At 44.3% G+C, this 16,760-nt stretch overlaps 2 protein-coding genes across 6 annotated transcripts in view; one reads left to right on the top strand and one right to left on the bottom strand.

The window, feature by feature from the left end:
- CYFIP1 (cytoplasmic FMR1 interacting protein 1) overlaps positions 1 to 16,760 on the bottom strand; it is a 64,664-nt gene that overhangs the window by 8,233 nt on the left and 39,671 nt on the right. For all 4 annotated transcript variants that reach the window (XM_090126642.1, XM_031596180.2, XM_031596177.2 and 1 more), the window contains exons 24-25: positions 8,918 to 9,061; positions 6,992 to 7,082 (exon numbers count right to left, since the gene is read on the bottom strand). In XM_090126642.1, coding sequence (XP_089982768.1) covers positions 6,992 to 7,082; positions 8,918 to 9,061 — 235 coding nt within the window. The remainder of the gene's footprint in view (positions 1 to 6,991; positions 7,083 to 8,917; positions 9,062 to 16,760) is intronic.
- Positions 10,238 to 16,606, top strand: LOC116230804 (fibronectin type III domain-containing protein 9-like). 2 transcript variants are annotated; one of them, XM_090126682.1, is made up of 2 exons: positions 10,238 to 11,957; positions 13,804 to 16,606. In XM_090126682.1, exon 2 carries the CDS (start codon positions 13,927 to 13,929, stop codon positions 14,578 to 14,580), a length of 654 nt encoding a protein of 217 aa, XP_089982808.1. In that variant the 5' UTR covers positions 10,238 to 11,957; positions 13,804 to 13,926; the 3' UTR covers positions 14,581 to 16,606. The 2 variants fall into 2 exon arrangements, with proteins under 2 accessions (XP_089982808.1, XP_089982816.1); XM_090126690.1 differs by having other exon boundaries at positions 10,238 to 13,133.

Below are 16,760 nucleotides of genomic sequence, written 5' to 3'. Positions count from 1 at the left end.
CCACAGCCATAGAGACATGATCCATAATCTCACAAGACAAATACAAAAAAGCCAAGTCAAGCTCTGCTGGCAAGGATGCGCTACATCCTGGCTGACAAGCACAGTCAGAGCAGTGCATCTATCAGGTTTTCCAAAAACTGCTGAAAAACAGCTAAATTGTCATTTTCAAAGCCACACAACTTACAGAATCATCTCAAACTTCTCCCAAACAACAGTGAGGCTTAATGCATTGATGGACTCCCAACTCCTTCCCCCACTCCAGAGAAAGGCTGCGCCTTCTCCTGGTTTACAAGCAAGCTCAAGAAGCCCCTGGGTTCAGGTGGCTCCTGCAGGTCAGCAGCACAGAGGCTGAAGAGATATGCAGGGTGGGTGAGGAAGAGCAGAAAACTGCAGTAGGACAGACAGCTTCTAGGCTCTTTATAACATATTTCCATCAGCATTTTTCCATCTGTTTGCATAAATCTGACCTTTTCAACCTCAAGAGTAATGATAGAAGAAAATACGTAATGCAAAGCTTTTGGATTGTATGCTAGATAAAGGAGTTTCCATTACACTCAATGAGGAACATAGAGAGCCTCCAGCACCTTCCCACGTGCTGCTTGGATGCAGCTGGAGAATGATTCCTATACAGAGGATGAGCCTCCATATTCACTCAGCAAGACGACAGCCCAGGGGGAACACACAACACAAAATACATGCTGGAGTGTATCCATGCCAAGGAAATCCCTCAATTTCAGAAGAGCTTAAGAATTTACAGAGGAGGAAGGAAGAGTATGGCTAACCCACGCGTTTCTACAGAAAGTCTCACGCCATTAAATTTAGCAACAGAGAACATCAGTAAAGTGCACAGTAAGGGGAGCCAGAACTGCCTTTGCTACATCTCAAAGATCTGTTTGTCAACAGAAAATGTGCAGTAAAGGAGTGCTCCTCCATGCTTTCAGTGAAGAGGGTTTTCAGACCCAGCTTGATGACTGATAGGGAAAACAGAACAGACACCCTAACGGAGGTCATCAGTTGTCATGAATGCTTGCTGACTCTGATGGATTCAAAGAAACTGAAATATAGCTGAAGGGAATGTTATTAATGTTACATGGACAGCTCTCCAGTGAAATCCTGAGAATAACTGATGTCACCTACAGCAAATGTAAAAAAGGAGGATTACAGCACACAGGGAAATCAAGAACAGCACAAAGAACAGTGACCAGCAATAAGGAAAGCTGTTACCTAAACCCATACTGAAAGTGCAACAGAAACCAAATCAGGGCTGTAAGTCCACCCAAAAGCAGCAGGAGCCAGAGAAGAGGGAGGTTCACATCATGAACACCAAGTAACTACAGGCCAGCCAGTGTCACCTCTGTGCATGGCAAGATCATGGAGCAGATCCTCCTGAATGCCCAACTAAGACACACAGAAAATAAGGATGAGGTGATTGGTGGTAACCAGCATGGCTTCACCAAGGGCAAGTCATGCCTGACAAATTTGGTAGCCTTCTATGATGGAGTTACGGCATCAGTAGATAAGGAAGAGCAAGTGATGTCATCTACCCCGACTTCTGCAAAGTGTCTGATGCTGTCCTGCATGACATCCTGGTTGACAAGCTGGAGAAAAATGGATTTGATGGATGGAGCATTCGCTGGATAAGGAACTGGCTGGATGGTTGCACTCAGAAAGTTGCAGTCAATGGCTCAGTGGCCAAGTGGAGACGCATTGATGAGTGGCATTCCTCAGGGATCGGTGTTATTTAACATCTTTGTAGGCAACATGGACAGTGAGACTGAGTGCACCCTCAGCAAGTTTGCATATGACAGACACTAAGCAGCGTGGTGCAGTTGACATGCTAGAGGGAAAAGATGCTATTCAGAGGGACCTGGATAGGCTTCAGAGGTGAAGATGGTTTGACAATGAACAAGTTGTCCAGCAAGGTTATGAATGCCCCCCTCCCTGGAAGCATTCAAGGCCAGGCTGGATGGGGCTTTGAGCAGCCTGGTCTAGAGGGATGTGTCCCTCCCTATAGCAGGGGATTGGAAGTAGATGATCTTAAGGGTGACTTCCAACCCAAACCATTCTATGATTCATTCTATGAAAATTACATACTGTCTTCTGCAACTGCTCCAAGTTACCGAGTTCCTCCCTAAGTCCTTAACAAAGACTTTTCTTTCTTCCCTGAAAGCTCTCATGGCCATATGCAGATACACAAATGCACGCACCCACACACAGGCACTCATGAACAAAATGGTGTCATTATTTTGAGAATCTGACACTCCGTATTTATTACGCAGCTGTTCCAAAAGCCTTATTAACTACCTCCCTTAGATGCAGCGCTTGATTTAGGGGTCAAGCAGAAGAAAGTTTACAGAAGTACACAGGCAATTTCTGATGGAACAGAAATGATGCTGGAAACACAATCTGCTCCCCAGTGGAGACCTGGGGCAGCAGCACATTATCAAGTTTCTATTAATATTTAAGCGATGGTGCTCCTGGTTACATCTACTTGTACTGTACAGCACACAGAAGGGCATTCCTATGAGACTCCATGCGCATAATGAAGCCCTGCAGAAAGACCAACTGTCTTAGTTTCATTTAATTGCATGCAGCCTCCATCCTCCTAACTCTGTGGGTGCAAGCTGTAAGCTACTGAGTTAACATACATGTTGTATTTTGCAAGGAAAATGAATCTGTTTGCTCCTTCTTTCCAAGAAAGCAACTTTAACTAAACCTGTCTATTCCTGCAGATGGGATGACGCTAGGTGCAATAATAATTGGTCATATAATCCCAGTTTCTAATTTACACAGATAGCAGCCTTGCTTCTGCTGAGATCAAACAGATCTAGTAAAGCACAAGAGATTAGTAAAGGATTAGGCTCCATCTCAACAGTGCTCAAACAACAGATGCCAAGTTTCAGCTGTGCAGCCTGTACACTAATTAATTTAGGAAGTCAGACCAAATCAACACATGGTCAGATTTCTTCACTTGGGTCCTCTCTCATTTTCTATAAAACAATCTCAATTCACACCTACAGACTCAAATCAAACGTTCCAGAGCTTGTAACAAGCCTGGTACCTCAAAGATTAGCTACTGGCTATTAATTACAGACCTAAGGTGCTGACTAACAACAAAGTTGATCTTGAAAATAACTCTGGATCTACTCACGTTATGCCTTATTTTCTGCACAGTGCTGACTTAACAACTGTGAGGTGAAGGCTGCTAATCTGCAGAATCAAAACTGTTCCCAAGAAACCGGGTGATGTAATGAACTTTTTGTTCATTCCCCTACAGACCTTCAAGTGCTATCTATGATTATTTCTTTAGTTCAGTAGAGACATCATTAATTAGCTTTGCATCCCAGAAGTCACACCATTCCTTTAAAAGAAAAAGGAATTCTGACCACGAAGCCTGTGCACTGCTTATTTTGTTAGAAATAAATATCCTATCGGTCTTCATATCTATTGTGTTACTCACTGTCCATTCAAAATCATCTAGGATTTTGTTTTATGAAAACATAACGTACACTTCTGCAGGGTTTTGTCAACAGAAAACCAGGATTACCTCTTTTCTCGTTAAGTATGGACACCTGAAGGGCATTTCCAATACCACTGCCTCTTGGAAGTTTTTCAGTGCCATTTCTCAGCTTCCTTTCTGCGTCCAAATCAGACAGAAGGAAATACAGTATGGAAAGCTTCTGAAAGTTTGGCTTTGCTGAGTTATCTGATATTGGAGCTCAGAAAATGGTATCCCCTATGTTTTTCTGCAAATCCTTCAACAGCACTCCTATCTTTTCCTGTTGTGCATCTTCCCATGTCCCAACATTCTTTTCCAATGGACAAGTTTCAGAAAAACCTATGAATAAATTTCCTTCATGTTCTCCCCCAAGAGAATTCAAGACATGGCTCCCCAGCAAAATTAATCTACCCTTCCACTGATCCAAGTTTGGTCAAAAAACCTGAAAAAACTGGAAGCATCCACAGCCCCTCTGCTATGCCCCAAGCTAGCCTTCCCTCTCACCACTACTGCTCTCTTCTAGCCAAGGCTCCCTCCAGTCCTCATTAGATACTCCAGAAGATTTATAGGAGGACACAGTTACCTGCTGGACTGCTGTGCTGAGCAGAAAGGCACAGCCAGCACCACATCTGGTCAAAGGAGAGATGGCAGCACAGCTGGCAGCCAATTGGAGCCTCAAAGCTGGGGGGGCTTCTCCCAGATGGAGGGCAAACACGTGATCACAAGAGGTCATGGCCTCTTGCATTCCGTAATGCACATTTTGCCTCAGAGCAGGCCTCTAAGCCTCATCTCACAGCAGAGCTGAGGAACTATTTTCCTTACCACAACTAACGGCATTTCAGAGTGGCAGGACATGAAATACTTGTTTATGAAAAGGAGGAAAGCTGTATGTAAATCCTAGGAAAACACCAGAAGAAAAATTTTACTTCCAAGATCAAAAGTCAAGTTCAGACTTTTATCAACTATTATTCTTTTTAAGAGCTTCAGAGACTTTAACAGGTCCCTTCAAGAACCCTTACACTTAATGTATTTTTAGACAAATATTTTTATGACTACAAGATGAGCAAGTTTCCCACTGCTGTAAGATTGTTTCTATGGAAACAAAACCATTGGTGAGCAGGAGTCCTGAACAATTGTAATGCCACTGTCTGTACTCTGCTCCTTTTAGCAAGAATAAATCTCTCTTCAGAAATCCACAGGTCCAGAGGGCTGATCACGTAGAGCTCCCAGAACTGCAATCAGTGGTGTTCAAACAAAGCTCTCAATCAAAGTTTGAAGCACATGAAATAGCTGGAGCCTCACTGAGCAAACTTAAATTGCTTTGCTTGTGGAGAATGGACTCAGGAAGTTAATTCTAAGTTGATGAACGAATGTTACATTGAGGCAGATGAGAATCTGTGTACCTAATCCATAAACTGGAGTCATAGCTTTGGTCGTTATGTGTAGGTAGTGGCAGGTATAAAGAAGTGATTAAATGAGTTAGGGATGAAAAGCAGCATACAAACACGCTCTGCAAGATGCAAACTTACTACAACAACTACTGAACGCTGCTTCTGCAGCAGGCTGCCAGAGGCAGAGAAAGCAAGAGACAACAGTTAGCATGCACTTGGTTCACACTGAAAATGCAAGCAAGTGAGTAAGGTAAATAAGCAGCAGAAACGGTACAGAGGAGATTTTAGCACAGAGAAGAGAGGACAGGTTTTTTTTTAATCAAATGTGGGTTGAGCCTTTCCCCTCCACACTATGACAATTCCTCTCAGCATGCCAGGCTGGGGCTAAAATCTACAGCAGGTTGCCATCACAGAGACCATTTTTCGTCACCAATCAGACACACTCCAAGGGCAGGCAGCTCATGATGGAAAGGCTCCAGAGACAGCAGTGCAATTCTTCAGTGATGCTACAGTTGGATGAAAACCCCCTGAATTTCCATACATGTTTTTTGTTTAGTAGCTTCAATAAGAACACAGAAAAGCTGTGACTGTGCTATAAAGGCTGCCTCTGCCGCTTCTTGGAAGAGACTTTCTGGGAAGTTATCAAGTGTTCTTTGCTAGAAATATTTCAGCACAGAAAAATACCCATTAAGAACAAATCAGCCTGTGCACCAGCCACAGACATGCTTAGGGAACAGAATCAAGTGGGTTTTTTGAGATCCATTCCACTTTGACTTGCTGTCTTCTACCATAACATGAAGAACTCTGACATCTCAGGACAGCAGGAATCCAATCATAGAGGATTTCTCCTCAAGTAGTAATTATGAGGTCAAAGTTATTAGTGTTCTCTAGAAAACCAGAATGTTAAGAAGGTTTAGGTCCTGCAGCAAGAGTAGATAATCTCTGTGAACAGTTGCACAAATAATGTTTTGCCTTTCTAATAGGATAGTTTGCCTTTTTACCTCAGGAGAAAGTTTCTGTTTAGGTCCCTAATACTTCTTGAAGTTGAACATTTCTGGCAAGACAACACAGGCTTCCTAACCTCACCTGCAGCACCTCAAACCTCAGTGATGCAGACTCTGTATCTGAGAATACATGCTATTGTGGTCAGGACTTAATGAGTGGCTAAAAATCTCAGAAAGATTATTTTTAAGCTGCTAAGTACCATGAGTCATCCATTTCTACGCTCCAGGGAGAAAAACAGGAAGGAAACACTTAGTGAGTCCTCGATTTCATTTAACATTGGTAATGAGCGTCAAGCAAGCTGTGGGAAGCAGAAAAAACAACCTTACTCCATTTGGAGTGGCATTTAATAAACCTGAAGAACTCTGAAATAATAAAGATATGCTCAGGAGGTGGGTGGCACATGGAAAGATTAAAAGATTAATTTGTGTTAATTAGATATAGTGGAGGAGGACTATTTTGAAGGGGGGGAAGCAGTTTCAAAATTTCAGAGAACAATGTGATAAATACTAATTAGCCAATTATTTCCCCATAGTGGCATATAACTTTCAAAGACATTTCTTCTTCTCCAACTGTTATACTTCCTGTTAAGAGGCCGAGGTGCTCCCTGCACAACCTTCTGACACAACTGCTCTGGCAGGACCAGTCTGCCCCTCAGCAGTAGTTTACATTTCATAAGGGCAAAGCAAGAGGAAATAAAGGCTTTTCTGGAGACTCAGGATTATCTAAATGAGACACCTTAACAGCACTGGTACAAAAGGCTAACTTGCAGAGGGAAAGCTCGATGTGTTTGTGATAAAGACTAGGATGAGAAACTATAGTGAATATCCCAGCTCAAGGTAATCGTGTCATAAGGCTGTCTATAGACAGACATCCTTTCATTTTCCCTAGAGGCTGAAGTTGTAAAACACCATCTAATCCTTTATTAAGTATTTTCTGAAAGCTCAGCCCTTAACGATACTTGCTATGAAAAAAATGACTAACTTCTGTTTCATGGGACAGAGAAGAGAGGGAGGGACAGACAGAGGTACATATAATCTAGAAGATGGTAATTAGTATCATTTTATTAAGTTTATAGTAACACCAAACGTGAACTAACCTGGAGAACCATACTCATGTCTTGGCAACCTACAGATCTTAGGCATCACTTCCATCAGGGTCTTGACATACTGAAGAATTGTCCCTTGTAACTAAGAGAAAAGAGGCACTTGTTAATGTGTCAGTGTTGCTAAAGAAAAACAATTGTGTTCAAGCCACATATAGATTGAACGTGGTCTTGAATTTAGCCTTGTGCTAGCCATCATCTTCAAAAAAGGTCACTCTTTCAAATGAGTACAGCTGCACTTTCCTTCACGTGGTATTAGCTGCTTTTTGCTACAGGAAGAGTGGCTTGACAGCTAAAGCCAGGAAGGAAAAGAAAGCACAGGAAATCATCATCTGTTCTTACAGCCAGCCTCTACTGTCCAACCAACTTTTTGATTTTAGTAAACAAGTTCATCAGAATGTTTTCAAAAGCAGCAAAAGAACAATGCTTAGTACGAGACATGTCTGTAACAGCTTAAACTAGCTATTGCAGGTACACCAGTTAAGACACAGCTCCAGTCCACCGTCACTTTACCTTCCTGCCATTAGACACCTATCTCTCAACACCTGAGCAACATTCAGATCAAGCACCAGGACCCCTCCCCACCTCGAGGCCTTTCAGCCGCCTTTATTAATGCCTATTTGTTCCATATTGCCTGTAATGAATTGAGGTGATCTGCAAAAAAGTAAAAATAATCTTCCTCAAAACAACAAACCAACATTCAGCTCCAAAGCATGAAAATTACGTTTCCATCTTTCCCTGAAGATTATATCATAGAATCACATAAAATCATAGAATGTCCTGGGTTGAAAAGGACCACAACAATCATCTAGTTTCAACCCCCCTGCTATGTGCAGGCTCACCAACCACCAGACCAGGCTTCCCAGAGCCACATCCAGCCTGGCCTTGAATGCCTCCAGGGATGGGGCATCCACAGCCTCCTTGGGCAACCTGTTCCAGTGTGTCACCACCCTCTGAGTGAAAAACTTCCTCCTAATATCTAACCTAACCCTCCCCTGTCTCAGCTTAAAACCATTCCCTACTGCCCTATCACTATCCACCCTTGTAAACAGCCATTCCCCATAGCAGTCCTTCAAACAGGCTCCATCTTTTCAGACATTTCAAAAACATACTTAGAACATTGTTGGAATGACAATAAACAGTATGTCAACTGCCTGAAGTGAGATTATGAATAGTACAGCTATGCACCTGTTACAGCTGGACCAAGTTGGCAGCGTGCTGAAACAGGAGCTGGGGAGGGAAAAACCATTCCTGTAGCTTAAACTTACCAGCAACACATTATGACTGTATGCAAAGATGTTCACAAAGTAAACAAACAGCCCCTCAACTCCTAGTTCCAAAAAAGGTTGTTTCCAATACTAGATACATAGGCTGTACGGGCAACTTTTCCAACATCTGATGGTCTGAGCACTCCTCTGAATAGGCCTGATGCTACCCACTTCTAGATAAAGAACGGAGATTAAGCCTTCCTTGTGATTAAGGGTCATCTGTCAGAGACATTATTAATCAAAGCCCTAAAGTCACAGAAGGCAGAAAGCACACTCCAGCTGCTTTGAAGCATTCTGAGAGAGTAAATTTATGGTACATTTTTTAGTTGCAACCAAGTCAATTGAAACATTTATACTTTTCCAGAGTTTATGCAGGACCCAGCAGCATAGATTTCCACAAATTAAATTAATCCCCAAAGCAGAATTCAAGATTTTCAAAACACTGCTCAGCTTCTCAAGGCATATCTTCTATTGCTTTCATGAGACACTAGGCACTCCCAAATACAGCTTGTATTGAACTTCAGTGGGTGCAACATTTTAATTTAAGCTGAGATCTTAGTTTCCTTAGAAATCCTACTTCCATTTTATTTTTCTTAAGATATTTCCTACCAGAAGCTGTTTGGAATAGCAAAACTGATAGACAAGGGCATACCAGGCTCTTGACGACTTTCAGCAGCTCCTCCATCACCACAGCAATCCCCTGATAGCCAAGAAGCCTACAGATGACTTTAAAGTGAGGGGGGCCAACAAAATTCCTATAGTTGCTGTAGATGCTTGAATATGCCAGATTCAATGCCTGAAATGAGGAAAAAAATATTGGATTAATGAAAATCTCAGCTGACTGCATCTTAGAAATAATCTCATTTAAACACTACTTCGCTGAGTATTAAAAACAATGTAAACCTTGCATCTTACTCTCTATCCAAAAAGTTAAAATAGAAAGCTTCATTTTTGTAAGGCAGGAACTCCCTTGCTAAGCAAGAAAAGTATTCATTCACCAGACATTTTTCACTTGACATTTATAGAGTCACAAACATTACCTCATGTATTTTTCTGTTTACACAAGTAGAAAAGGATGATGGGTGCATGAATTTGAAGCACAACTTCTATTTCTACACAGTTCATTTTACGTACAACACATCTTAAAAGAAGTTACTTCAATTTTCAGCTCACAATAGGTGTTGTAAACCTCTGAGGACCTCATCACAGAATACAGCCTTTTGCAGTTACTGCTCTCTCTAATTAATAAGGATCTCTTTTCTGCAACCCCCCTAGCTGTACACAAGATTAAAGCAAATCCAAGTCTGGGATGCACCCTTGCATTTTGGAGTTTATAAAGAAACAGAATCAAGTTAGAAGGGACCCTTAAAGGTCACCTAGTCCAATTCCCCTGCAATGAACAGACACACTTACAGCTACATCAGGTCACTCAGAGCCCTGACCAGTCTGACCTTGAGTGTCTCCACGGATGGGGCATCCACCACCTCTCTGGGCAACCTGTGTCAATGTCTCACAACCCTTACTGTAAAAAACATCCTTACATCCAACCTAAATGTCCCTGCTTTTGGTTTGAAACCATTTCCTCTTGTCCTATCACCCTCCTAAAGAGTCTGTCCCTTTCTTTCTCATAGCCCCCCTTTAGATACTGAAAGGCTGTGCTCAGGTCACCAGGCTGAACAGCCCCACCTCTCAGAGCATGTTCTTGGAGGAAAGCTGTTCCATCCTTGGGTCATTTCTGAGGTCCTCTGGACATGCTCCAACAGGTCCAACGTCTCTCCTGTACTGAGGACTCCACATCAGGACACAGTACTCCAGGTGAGGCCTCCCCAGCTCAGAGCAGAGAGGCAGGATCACCTCCCTCACCCTATCAGTCACGCTTCCTTTGATGCAGCCCACAATATGGTTGGCTTTCTGGACTGTGAGGGCACATCGCTGATTTACATCCAGCTTCCCATCCACCAGTATCTCATGTTTTTCAGCAAGGCTGTGCTCTATCCTTACATTCCACAGCCTGTATTGGTAGTGGGGAATCATGGCCTTGGCTACATCAAAGAGTATGCAGAAATATACAAACTGATGCTGGGTAGGGATTTAGAAAACGTTTGCTGAAACTATGGATCAAAAGGGAGTTGGCCAACTTCACCTGTGGTCCAGCAAAGGGCCACAAAGATAATTAAGGGCTGGAGCATCTGTTCTGCAAGGAAAGACAGTGCTAGGCTGATCAGCCTGAAGAGAAGACAGTTCAGGCGGATCCTGTCCATGTGTACGTGTACCTGGTGGGGTAGTAAGGGAGCTGGGCTCTGCTCAGAGGTGCCCAGTGCCTGGACAAGAGGGCACAAACAGGAAACTCCAGTTAAACACGTTATTACTGTAAGAGTGGTCAAAAAGGGAGGCTGTGCAGTCTCTGTCCTTGAAGATGTTCAAGGCTGCAGCCCTGAGCAACCCACTAGAGGCGGCCCTGCCCCAGCTGATGGCTGAGGTGTCTTCTGCCACCCTGTGAAGACAATGCTAATTCCAAACTCCCACCGACTGGACAGCACAAAGCTGCAGATCCTCACGTACAACAAATCTATTTGTGCAGACTTCTGCTCACACTAAGAGGATCTGGGGCACTGAAGAGGATGAGAACTGGTAAAACATTAAGCGTGCAGACAAATGTCCCAACATACGAAACATTTTATAGAGTTATCCCAAAAAGGGAAGACTCCTTTTCTTTCTCTTGACGTTCCCAGTCAGGTAGATCTAAACATTAAACATCTCCAAAGTATTTCAGCCACAGCACAAAGAGAATTTTTCTTCACTGGCTTAAAGCATCCCACTGCCACCAGCTCTCTGTGCTGCTGATTAGAAGGGAGCTCCCTTCATACAGCAGAAATTTGTCACAGAAAGGCAAGCCCTAAAAACATGGTTTTCATTATAAATAACTCACCAATGCATACCAGTAAGTCTGCCAACCTAACAGTACACCTTTTTCCAAGTAACCTTTGCAGAGAAGCACCTGACATGGTCTACCTGTAAGCACGGGATCAGCAGTAAGTGAAGCAGGACCAGGGATTTAGAAAACCCCCCATCACACAGCATTGCTGTTCCCCCCCATGGTGCAATAAACCATAAAACACCGAGGGAAAATGTCACTAACACAGAGGGAGGGGAAGGTAGAGAGAGGGAGCTTGCATTTGTTCAGTTACGCCTTGCTCCCTCCCCTCCTGAAAGTGAACAAAACAACAACAACAAAAAAAAGAGTTGCTGGTTGCTGATGTCATCCAAGTGCTAACATAAATCACTCACAGCACCACCAGTACAGGCACAGGAGCACATCACGGAGATGTGCAGGCAGCGTGCTGCCCAATGTGAAGCAAGCAAGGAAGAGGGGGGAAAGGACATCATTTTTCTCCTCTGTGTTCTTTGAAAACCAAGGCAACAGCACCTTTAGAAGAGATGTGGCCCTGCCTGAATTCAAGTAGAAGAGACAAAGAAACCATCCACCAGCAGTGCTGTGAGGAAAAAGACAGGAGCGAGCAGTGAAAACTGAGTCCCAGGAATCTGAAGGGAAGAGAAAGCAAACTGGCAACAGAGAGCATGAAGCAGTAACTCCTGAGGAAAGCGATGCAGAACGTTTGGTGCCTGTTCATTCATCTCCTCGGCATCACCACCCGACACTCCTGTTCTGACATTTCTGCCAGGAGGCAATGGTAAGTACTGACTTCACAAAACACCAGATGTGCCTTCCAAACATTTATTTGTCCTAATTACGCACCTTGTAACAAATGATGTGTTATAATTACAGAAAAAAATAGTATTGTTATTTAGTAAAGCACCAAATACTCTATTTAGAAAACGCTGTGATGAATAAATGATTCTAGACAGTATTAGGAAGCGTTCTATAAAAAGTAATCATATTTTTAAATAACTGGGATTTACCAGCTAGAAAGGAGAAAACTGAGCAAGGAAAAGCTCTGCTTCTACTGATATTCAGAAGTCAGTTACATGTAAAACATGTCTCTCTGTTAAGCTTATCTGACAGCAAACTCAGTTCCTTTATCTGGTTGCTGTACCAAAAAGAGTGCACTTAACTTGATCAGGAAGGCAGCACCATACCATCACAGAACCATTAAGGCTGGAAAAGACCTCTATGATCACCCAGTCCAACCAGCAGCCCACCCCCACCATGCCCACTGACCACATCCCTCAGTGCCACATCCACACGGTTCTGGAACACCTCCAGGGGTGACTGCACCACCTCCCTGTGCCACTGCATCACCGCCCTTCCTGACCAGACTTTGCACAGGAAAGAATATTAACAATTAACAAAAAAAAAAAAAAAAAAAAAAAGAAAAAAGCACTACAATGATAAAAGCTGTATTTCACCAACTAACCCCAGCTTGAGAAAGCTCTTCCAGAGGGCATCAGGGCTAAGCACCATGACTGATGCCAACTCTGTGCGGCCATCACAGCAGCTGCCTTAGCTGCAGATAGAGAGGTGCAAACTCACCTGCAGGAAAGGAGAACAGCATGGAACATGCAGTTAATGTAAAACACGATGGGAGATAAAAATACTGGCTGGTGATGGCTCCGCATGCTGTTTTGTTTTCACTCAGCCATGACTGGAAGAAATCAAAGACTTGTGGGTGGCCAGAGAATTTATCACTCAATTGCCACTCTTGCCATCCCTTGCCAAGTAAGAAACTCAGTTGCTCATGAATTGGATTACAGAAATCACCATATAAGTAAGATAAAATGCTGGACACTCAGAGAGAAAAACAAACGCTGCATTTCTTAAAACAAAGCAAAACAAAAACCAACAAATACAAAACCAACCCAAGCCCCACTTATCAACACACTCATCAGGCAAGAAGTAACTGCAACAGGTAAGGAGTTAATTAGTTGGGTGGTTCATCTGGCTGTCTTCAGTCTAAGGCCAATTCAGACAAGAATTTCAGTTTGATTTGTGGTTCAACATCACTTTTTCATAACAGTGTCCCTTAACACAAGATTAGGCTACATACAAAGATTTTTTTCCTAACAGAAATGCTTGGTTTACTAACCAGAATACTCCAGCACTGTCCCAGAGAAAAGATGTATTAATGCATTCGTTTAAATTTCTGATCATTCACATTTTCCCTGTTGGATCTTTCACAACTGTAAAGGATGCTTCCAGTCATGAGGAGTTTTTGTTTCACCTCATGTCACCTGAATGCAAACTCCTCTGGCCAAAATACCCACAGACTTAAGACTGTATCACATTTATGCACCTAAAAGAGAGGAGGCAAATTCTGAATGGGATACTGAGGGCTATTACCCCTTGGCTCCATGTTATGAGGGCATGGTAAAATGAAAATCCCTTTGGAAGTGGCTCCCCAAAGCCAAACCCAGCAAAACACACCATCTCTCAGAGACAAAATACAGGTGGTCACCTGGACAGGCAGCAACTATGGCTGAGCTAATACAGGCACATACTTAGCCTTTGACTTGGCGAAGAACTATAAAGTTTAAAGCTAAGAGCATTGTTTCCTAACAAATTCCTTCTTTGAATTACAGAGTGCTATGATCCACACAGCATCCCCTCTGCTGCAGCGTCTCAGCTGCCATCTCAGAAAGCAATAATTCCTTGGGGAAGGGGGATCACTGCTGGGAAAGCCAATACATCACAGCAACACCACAATGGGAATAACTGTCCAGAACATCACAGGAAACACAGCAATGGTGATTTGGCCCAGAATGGCCAGCTGTGCCGACAGCTTTTACAGTGTCATGTATCACCCCAATTGGAACAGCGTGCTGTCCAGCTACTCCAGGAAGAGCTTCCAGAAGGAGGAGAGGGTGCCTGCCAGCCGCTCCTCATTCGTGGTGGAAAACCTCACCCCGCTGACCACGTACCTCCTGTGTGTCACCTGCCAGTCCGCCAGCCCTTCCAGCGACCAGTGCCAGGTGTTCAACACGCTGGAACAAGACCCAGCATCTGCTAGCACCACCAAGAAGGAGCTGGCATTGGGCATCTGGCTGGCCAGCAGCCTCCTGCTGCTCATCATTGCCGCAATCCTCCTCTACGGCTGCCTGCATCTGCTGTGCCGTGCAAGGCGTGAGCAGTCACAGGGCCGAGCCGGGGCCTCCCACAGGGAGGCACATGACGTGGAGGAGCCCAGCAGGCAGAACCAAGTGCTGCAGGACAGCGAGGAGAGGCAGCCAGATGGCATCCAGCTGGCCACCATCATTGAGAATCCTGCAGTCTGCAGGGAGCCTGGCCAGCTGGTCTCCAGCAGCCGGGAACGAGCGCCCGCAGCAGGACAGTGCCCCGCTATCAGTTGGGAACCTTAGGTCACGGCAGAGCCGTACTCCCATCTGTGCCTGCTGCCTTTGTGGCCCTTTCCAATGCCCTCACGCAGCCACTGATGCCCTGGGCGAAAGCTGAGGTTCCCCAGAAGCTTGCTAGTTAAAAAAGAAGCATAGAGCAAGCCATGGACTTGCATCTGGGAGCAGATTTGGTTGCTTTCCTTTCATAGAAATGAGCAAAGAGACAAAAAACCAAACATAAACAAAAAAACCAAACATAAACAGTGACCAAGTTAATTTTTAATTCCTTTTTTTCTTTTTTTTCCTAACAAATACAAACAAGAATAGAAGTTTCCACATGAGAGCTCAGCTTGCTATATTGAAGCACACGCCCTGAGCATGACAGCTTGTTGGTACACGTGTCACTGCCCAATTCTGACCACTCCTCACTCGCTCTCAATAGTGCCCACTCTCAGCAACGGCTCAGTCACAGCACATCAGCTACACTCATCGGGATTTCATGGCATCCTTTAATCTCTCGGAAATCTCCACTCAGCTGGACACACACAGTACAGCACCTCTGCAAGGACAATTCTACACAGCCTAAGAGATGCTCCAGGCTAACCTAATTTGGCACTCTCTGGCTCCCACCAGAGGCTCCTTTCCGTACTGCAGGCAAGTGACTTCCCGCAGGGGCAACGCAGTTCAGAGAAGCAGCTCCTGGTCCTTCCTCCTTTTTTGATGACAGAACTCATCCAGCAGCTGTCAGTTTCCAACCACACTCAAAGTTTTGCACAGCCAAGGGGCAAGGAAGTAAAAATATGCTGAAACGCATTTCCTGTGTGTAACAACCAAATCTGCTCCTCACCTCACTCTGCCTTGGACTTCATGGCAAAGTATCAAGCAAAGTCCTCAGACAGAAGAAACCTGCTCACCTTTGCAAAATGATGCATTTTGTCTCGCTTATGTGTATAAGTCACCCTGTTTTAAATCTCTTTGCATTCCCTAAAAACGTAGTAAATCTCTGCATCGCTGTGTAACATGGTCTTTCTGAGAGGACACACTCACTGTGCCTGCATGTATTTTAAGCTGCCACTGGCACAGACATCCATGTACAGCTGCCCCACTGACACAGCCTGGAGATTCCAGCAGAGGTACAAGGTGGGCAGCCACTGGGCCAACACGCACCCCAGCAGGCAGTGGGGCTCAGCAGCTGCTCTGTTTTGGCCACATCTCCCACAGCTTGTGAAAAACCTCAACCCTTGTCTTGCTGGAAGTAGATGAGCACATCTAAGTGTCAGGCTTCTTTACTTTTTTCTCCCAGGACAGGTGAAATATGCAGAAAGATGTGCCAAATAAAAGGAGAGTATTTCTTTTCTGAAAAAAACCCTCAGAAGGCATCTTTGTTGCATTAAGTTGGCAACGTGTTCTCCAGCCCTGCACAGCACTTCCTACAGCTGACAAGTGTTTGTCTGACACCAATCTTAAATAAATCATGAAGATGACAGCACTTCTCTGTTGTTTCAAGTCAGGGTGAATCATGAAATGCACTGATAAACTCTTCAAAATGTAAGGGAAACACTACAGGTTTGCTTCCAAAAATGGGTAAGGGTGGTGGGCAAAGATTTTAATTAATAATTCAGCTGATAACAAGATGCAGCATAGTGCAAACTGGTGTCTATTTGCACACCAGTATAGATAGAAACCATTAGCTTTATACTGAGAAGTATTTTCCCAAGGGCTGAGTTTTTACACTAAATAAGTCAGCACATACAAAATGCAGAAGACATACAAGCGTGAAAAAGTTCAGCAAGTGTTGTTTAAGGCAGAAAGCTGACTATTTAATTCTGGTCTACAGAACCAGGCACTTTATCATCAGGTACTCTTGCCAACAGTGCCCTGGGAGTGCTGCAAGCACAGCACTGACAGCCAGGCAAGGGAAGCCACCATCACACAGAAGGGACATAAACCTGTTAAAGAGCGTCCAAAGAAGGGCTACAAAGACAGTAAAGGGTGTAGAGGGCAAGGCATACGAGGGAAAGCTGAGGCCCCTCATTGTGCTCAGCGCAGAGCAGAGGAGCTGAGGGGAGGCCTGATGGCGGCTGCAGCTCCTCACAGGGAGCGGAGGGGCAGCGCTGAGCTCTGCTCTGTGTGACAGCGACAGGGCCCGAGGGAACGGCATGGAGCTGTCAGGGGAGGGCAGCTGGGGGTCAGGGAAAGGGGCT

This window comes from Phasianus colchicus, chromosome 1 (genome assembly GCF_987193195.1).
Source record: "Phasianus colchicus chromosome 1, bPhaCol1.hap1.1, whole genome shotgun sequence".
NCBI lineage: Eukaryota > Metazoa > Chordata > Aves > Galliformes > Phasianidae > Phasianus > Phasianus colchicus.
Note: the sequence above shows the minus strand (reverse complement) of the source record. Positions and strands in the feature narration are given on the sequence as shown.